This window comes from Megalops cyprinoides, chromosome 9 (genome assembly GCF_013368585.1).
Source record: "Megalops cyprinoides isolate fMegCyp1 chromosome 9, fMegCyp1.pri, whole genome shotgun sequence".
Classification (NCBI taxonomy): domain Eukaryota; kingdom Metazoa; phylum Chordata; class Actinopteri; order Elopiformes; family Megalopidae; genus Megalops; species Megalops cyprinoides.
Genome location: NC_050591.1, coordinates 23,482,439 through 23,490,075, shown reverse-complemented (window position 1 = coordinate 23,490,075; position 7,637 = coordinate 23,482,439). Strand labels below are relative to the sequence as shown.

The 7,637-nt window shown below is 43.1% G+C and overlaps 1 protein-coding gene across 1 annotated transcript; it reads left to right on the top strand.

Annotated features, from left to right (window-relative positions):
- Window positions 1-3,295: 3,295 nt before the first annotated feature.
- Window positions 3,296-6,536, top strand: LOC118783682 (inner ear-specific collagen). The gene is made up of 5 exons (XM_036537633.1): window positions 3,296-3,319; window positions 4,445-4,745; window positions 5,089-5,169; window positions 5,443-5,523; window positions 5,613-6,536. Exons 1-5 carry the CDS (start codon window positions 3,296-3,298, stop codon window positions 6,524-6,526), a joined length of 1,401 nt encoding a protein of 466 aa, XP_036393526.1. The 3' UTR covers window positions 6,527-6,536.
- Window positions 6,537-7,637: the final 1,101 nt, after the last annotated feature.

The window sequence follows — 7,637 nt, the reverse complement described above, 5'->3', positions numbered from 1 at the left end:
AATGTTCATAGCCTCTGCCGTTCAGGCTAGTAGGCTATGTAGCCTACTCCAAGACGGCAAGAGTTACCAACTCGAACTGTAAACTGTAACTGCTATTTGGCCCTGATTTACCTTTAATTGCCCTTTAACACGATGTTGGCTTTCATCAACAATAAAGGACCACCGACGACAGACGGAAAATAACCATTCAATTGTGTAATTCGCCACTGTTTTCTAAAAATGTATGCATTTCCCATGGCACAGCGATACGAAGAAGGGAGTTGGGGACACCGATTTACTTGCAGATAATTCGGAATTAATTTAATTGTGGCACTAGCAGAGATGTTAATTTAATCTGCCCATCACATTTTACGATTATAATCAAGGATGTAGGACAAATGGAACACAATAGTCAATCTGCGTGACAGAAAATGTTGGTGACATGGTATGTCCTGGACTTCATGCTTATGAGACATTATAGGCTACGACAACCTTATACGGCAACATCGGTGACCAGTCAGCGACACCACAAGGTTCCAGTCGTTCGCAGAGTGCCTAGGTGACGCTGCACAGATTAAAAACTCATAGCCCGGGTTTAGCCCGATTTTTCGCTTATTTTCTAGTTCTTTGTGTAAGGTTCACTCTTGCGATTTTCAAGGATTGTATTAGGATTTACTTACCGAGATTAAAGTCAAACATAGCTAACTAACAAATTGTCTTTGCCATTAACCAATAATATATCTGGCTTGATACTGATATTGAAAGCCATAACAATGTAGGACTAGCTATTTGGTTAAACAAGATAGCACCTAGCTGAAATTCTACTTGTCAAGTTATCATGCCGTCACCACAATGCATGCCAGAGAAGATCACGGAGTAGTCTGTGCGTTAATGCATGTAGGCTACAGAAAATGTATAGTGTTGGAAGTGTTTGAAGATTGTGGGGGTATCCTCAGCGGTTCCTGAGTGTGAAATTGAGTTTAAACTGATTATTTCTTTTTCAATTTGTTTTGCTTGACTAACAAGCGTAGCTAATGGGGTAAATTAATAATCAATTAATAAATTAATTAATATACCGACAGGTCATTCCCATATTGATTCTAAATTTCTCACGTTGCAGACGTTTTGTTACGTTGAACACATAAATAATTGATCTACCCCAATGTAGCAAGAACAGTTTAGTTGTTACACATATATATATTAATTAAGATTTTAGGTTTTATCTTTGGTTTTTGGGATGAAATGCAGCACCGCAAGTGAACAAACAGCATTTGGACATCGTTCTTCATCAGTGTTTTAATTTAAATATATCCTCACCCTAGCACAGAGGATGGAGAATAAGTCTCTATTCATTTTAAAATAATATTGATTTCACGAAAAGGTACAAGCGTTACAAAGGATTCAGTTGCGTAGCCTATGCAGTGACCCGTATATTTATTCAAGCACCGTAAAAGATAAACAATATTATAATATTAACATACATTGTACAATGTACAAACATTGTAATGTTTTAATGTATTTTATACGATATACAGTTCACCGTGTTGTGTGCTGTATTTTAGCTCAAACCTATTCACTTGTTACAGTAGTTTCCCCTCTTTTGGGTTTTATATAGCCCCACACATAGATTTTAGTTCTCATCCTTCTGTGCTGTCGCAAGGCTGCGTCACAGTTGTGAAAAAAAAAACAGACTTTTGAATTAATGTTTACAGTAATATATGCATTGCTGTATATATTGAGAATGCATACAAAATATGTACATATCAATGCAATAGTTAATATTATTCAGCATATAAGATATTATTCTACATATAGTAGTCTAAATTTCAGTAACAGTACTGACAAAAATACTATATATCTGTAATTATTTACAATGGTCATACTATTATTACGACGTGACAGAGAAAACTGCGCCCTCTGTGCATCTATGATAAACCAAATCGGTGGAACGAATGGCCAAACCTCATCAACAAAAATCGTACCAAAACATGAATGCTGGACATCTGGAGTTAAAACATTTCTCGTAAATAATGTAAATAATTAAATAGGACAACAATGAGGAAGAACATTAATGAAAATTTCTTTAAAGTGGGGATCAGTTAGTATCTTATTTTGTGGAAATGAGGACAGTTATTGGGTGTAGGCATTAACGCTACATTATCTCTTTGTGCTTGAACCTTGTTTCAGTGTCTCAGGTTTCTTGCTTGTGTTTGATTTATTATGGAGAGTATGTGAAAGAAGTGATCTCTGGTTCCATCGCCTGAGGTGCAACTGGTCCTAGATCTCCCTCTCTAGAGTCCCACACCTCCATCCACCTCAGGGCATCATCCTGGGTGCAGCACCACTCTGTCCTCCCCCTTCTTTGTGGAAGCTACAGGAGATTTGGGGATTCCTCTTGGGGGTGCTTGTTTGTCCCAGCACATGTGAAGTGGTCTCCATGACCCATGGTCTGCATGGAATCACACCTACAGCAGTCTGAATGGGGTCCTAGTACCAGGTACCAAGTCCAGGCATTACTTCAAGCCCTGGCACCAGTGTCATTCCTGGTATCGGTGCCAGTCCTGGTGCTGGTGTTACTCCTTAGTCCTGCTATCAGTGACAGTCCTGGTGTTGGTCTCAGTGTTGGGAGCAAATGGCTGGATGGGAATGCCCCTCCACCTCTGTGCACTGATAAACAAGCAACTCAGAACATCTAACCAAAGGGTTAAAATGATCTTTTCAAATCAGATAAAAATGCTGCTGTTGGGAATAAAAGGCGGTTCATGCACAGAAAGAAGGAATTCTGATTTTGTATATATACTTATACATTACTGTATAACATTACTCCCATGAGACTGTGGGCTTTTAAAAACTTTATGTAGAATTGAAAAGAAAGAAATGGCTAGCTATTTATTAGGTTGACCTGTCCCCATTGGAAACAAATGACCATAACCAGGCCATATGGGCTTCCTTTTCCCAGAACACAGAAGTGAAACCATATGATCCTTTGAATACGGTCAGGTGTCAGTCTGGGAGTGCAGTCTGAGATCTCCAAGTCACTTCTGCAGCGCCATGGACCCAAACACGAGAAAGAGATTTTTTTCTGTATCTATTATAATTGTTGTTGGCCTGGAAGATTCTGGTGAGGTCATTGTACACATGTATGGGAAAGACATAGGCAGAGTTTCCTGCCCCAGCACAAAAGGCTTTTATTCTCTTGCAGTTTGGCTTTGTGTGGATGGCACAGGGGGTGGAGTGTAGGTGTAGGTGAGGTGTATAAATTAATCCTTCCAGGTTACCGAGTTGTTCATTCCAAGGAGATTTTACCGTGCTGAAGATGACACAAAGCTTCAAGGGACTGGTGAGTGTGATCTGCGCTACCCGCTGTATTTCTGCACACAGTCCGGGACAGCCCAGTGCATCAGTCAGGGACTACAGGAGGACTACGGGCTTTCATGTGTCAAGGAGGGTTAGAGGACCTGTGTAGGTGAGTTAGAGGAAAATACCTGTGCAGGTGGGATATAGCAGATTACTTGTGTAGGTGTGTCAGGAAAAAGTGCCTGTATTTAGTGGTTGGTTGTTTCAGTTAATAATGGAAAAACCAGCTCTGGAGACTTAAAGAGACTTATCAGAGTCAGATAGAGATAGAAAGTCTTCTCAGACAACAGTACTTGATGGTCAAGTCAATGAAGAAGACTGTCCTGTGTAGTGCAGTGACATTCAAATACTGAATACTAATCTGTCTGTCAAAAGTATGTGTCATGATATTGGTTACCTGTAGCATAAGTCAGGTTTGTATACAGATCAGCATTGTTACTCACATTACTGGCTGTGAATTTGGGGTTGCTGGCTGGCAGCTAAATGTGTGAAGAATTCATTTCTGGACCATGGACTATCCTGAAATTTCAAAGCTAATTTGCAATATGTCTTAAATGCCTTAACTTTCAGAATATCCAGTAAATAAACCACACTTAACACGTGTCATATATTTATGAGGATTTTAGCATGTCCTGAGACAGTTATACCTAGAATTATGAAAATAGCAGCCCTCTAATTTTAGTTACTGAAAATACAGTTGAAAATATATGGTTTTCATGGAAAAGACTACCTTAGCTGTACCCAGATAATAAATGTATCAAACAGAATAATGTGTCATCTATTAAACTAAATTAACAGAAATATGTATACTTTGAGTATATTTTAGTTGATTAGTTTGCCAATTCAGAAACCCCTCACAGCTTTCCAAACAAACAGAGGCAGGCACACACAGATCTTACTTGATGACCACATGTCCGCTTTCTGCATTCATTTTCTCAAAACCAGTTTTATGTCTTTGAGAATAATTTGTCTATAATGGGTTCTCTGTAAGACTAGATCATCACGAGAATTTTGCTGATATTTTATGGTATAATAAAGAACGAGGACTCCATTTTGACCCATTCCCTCTCTGTCTCGCGCCTGCCCTTGCCCATCTTTTGTCCCCCAGGTGATGTGGACCACTGTGGGGCTGGTGCTCTGGCTCTGTTTCTCTCCAGCCATGACGATGCCCGATCCCCAAGGATACCCACCTTTGCCTCTGCCTCCTGCCAACATGACCCGAATGACACGCTCTTTTGACATGATGGGGAGCCCACCCCCTCAGACAGAACCTGACATGTCGTACTGCCAGATGCTGCTGGAGGCGCCGGTACCGCCGCCCATTGAGAGCGTGCCCTGGTTCTGCGTCTGCTCACACTGCAAGGGCACCGTTGGACCCAAGGGAGAGCGAGGGGACAGGGGTCTGCCAGGTACACAGCCCTCCTCCCCCTACTCCTGGCATTTCTCATAGGCTCTCATGCTGTGAGGTTGATTTTGTCTGCATGAGAGTACTTTACATAATGTTGTTCAACATGGTATGACATCATATGAGAGCTAATACGTGCTAATATAGCTTTCCGCCTCATGGAAGGTTTAGTTTGGAATGGCAGGAGACATGGTATGTCATTAACACAAATACAGTTAATTTAGGATAGGAATGGTAGTAAATGGTATGGCTTTTGCAGTAGGGGATTATGGGAAAAGTTCAGGGGTTTTACATAATTTGAATTAAATCCCCTTCATTTTCCCATTTCTCTCATTTTCTCACTCCAGGAAGTCCAGGCAGTCCAGGAAGAAGAGGCTTCACTGGGTTCCGAGGACGACCGGGATTCATGGGTCGACCGGGCCTCAAAGGTAAGCATAGCACAACTCGAAGATGCATTAATAGCCCAATCACAATGTGACTGCACAAACAAAACCTGATATTACCACTGTTATTGGAACACAAACCAATATCACCGTCAATGTTGAATTAGATTATACTCTCATGCTAAAAAAAAACAAATAAGTTATATCTGTAACCTCAGATTTAGAGTATGCTGATGTGCCTTTCTTGTGTTTTCAATCCCCCTTTCTCAATTCATCTCCCTCTCCCCCTCCTCCTCCCATTCCCTCTTACTCCCACAGGACAGAAAGGTGATGACGGTGAGAAGGGAGAGCCGGGGCCCATTGGATTCACTGGGGCAAAGGGAGGGCGTGGTTATAAGGGTGAGTTCCCTAGACAGAAGGGGGGATTTTATCATTAATGTCATTAGCATTGGAACCATCTTCTCATCTCTGCTGCACTGTGTTTTCAGGGGACAAGGGGGACCAGGGTATTGAAGGGCCCCCCGGAGAGCAGGGACCCCAAGGTGAGGCAGGACAGTGCCCAGAGACATGTGAGAGCATCCCAGGCCCAGCTGGTGAACCAGGGCTGCCTGGATCTGTGGGACCAAGAGGACTACCAGGTGTAGCAGGGATACCAGGAGTGAAGGGGGAGAAGGGTGACACGGGTAGAATTGGGCCTGTAGGTCCACCAGGGGAAGATGGGGTGAAGGGCGACCAGGGGCCAGAGGGGGCGTGTAACTGCCAGGATGGTGCTGATGGTGTTGATGGGCAACAGGGGCCACCAGGACCCAAGGGGGACAAGGGAGAGGTGGGTGCTCAGGGTGTGCCGGGGGCAACCGGTGAGAAAGGTGATCAGGGAGAAGAGGGTATGATGGGAATTCCAGGTCCTTGTTCCCCTGCCATCCAGTCAGCATTCTCTGCAGCTCTGGGGTCAAATTTCCCTCCCCCCAACCTCCCAGTGGCCTTTACACACGTCCTGCACAACATACAGGGGCATTACGACCCTATCACTGGCATCTACATGGCCCCTGTCAATGGTACATATGTCTTCAGTTACCACCTCGCTGTCTTTAGCAAGGTGCTCAAAGTGGGACTGTTCCACAATTTCATGCCTATAGTGAAGACTACTGAGACTGGCAACCTGGGCACCGCCTCACAGCAGGTGGTGCTGCACCTGAACATGTTTGACCGGGTCTGGCTTCAGGTGAGGGATGGCAACACCAACGGCATGTATGCCAGCTCAGAGGCCAGCAGCACCTTCAGCGGCTTCCTGCTCCAACCTGACACCTGCGACATGCCACTATTCCGAGACTTCCCTCCACCCATGATGAAGGGAGAATACAACTGGGGTGTGATGGAGGCACCACCCACCTCAGCACCTTAGCCACACCCAGGTCCCCTCCCCCACACACCACACTCTGGTCACATCAATCATTGGAAATCTCTGTTCAGATACAGATGTCAGTCACTTTCGTGGTAGCCAATGGACTCCTCCTCTCCTGTGTCCCCTCAATGTTGTGGTATCAGTGCTACATTTTTTAAAACACCTGTGCAACTGAACTTCAATAAAGGACCACTGTTACAATAAGGAAATACAGTGTGAGAGAGTGTACACACAGGAGAGCTGTCATAACCCATAGTTTCCTTCTCTAACCATGATGTTTGTGGGAATTGTCAACAGTTACACAAATAGGTCTTCCATGGGGTTTTCAGACTTGTTTCCCCCCACATATCTGGATTTAATATTCCACCACAAATCTTCTATGCAAGCATTCTTAGGTTTTACATACTACTAAATGTGTCAGATGGAGGTGTGGGTCTTTAAGCAGGTGGAGGTGTGAATGTGACCGGCAAGGTCTGAGAGGTGAAAGGAAGAACAGAATGTAGGTGGTCTTCACGAGGCTGAGCTCTGCTTCCTCTCTCATTACACAGGAACAGAATTACGCTACCACACAGACAGGCCCTCATAGGACATCACAGGGATTTATGGGTTTATATATATCTATTTTATTTTGTTGTATGTTCACTCTGTATATTGTTTATCATTTCTAAAAAACCAAAAAAGTCTAATAAAAGGTTGAAAACAAAGGCTCCAGATTTCATAGATGTTTTGCTGCTGTGACCATGAACTGAAACACACTGATACACTCCTTTATTCCCACCGCACCCTCACAAACCCCATGATGCTCTCTCCCTCTCATGCTCACACAGGTGCTCTCTTAAAAATGTGCTGTTCTTATTTCTACGTCTTTCCGCTCTGGTTATTTTATCAAAATAAAGTAGTTCACTGGCAGACTTTATTTTGTAGCTGTTTATTTATAAGCATCGCATTTATGCAATAAACCCTTGTTCCCTTCCAGAATCATCTCTTTATCCACAGTGGTGAACAGTAAGAGAGAAGAAACTCTGAAAAATGGAACAGCATAAAGCAGAACCAGAGAGTTACATTTCATTTTTAGAAAATCCTTCTGCCACTAATTGAATCTAAGCATTGG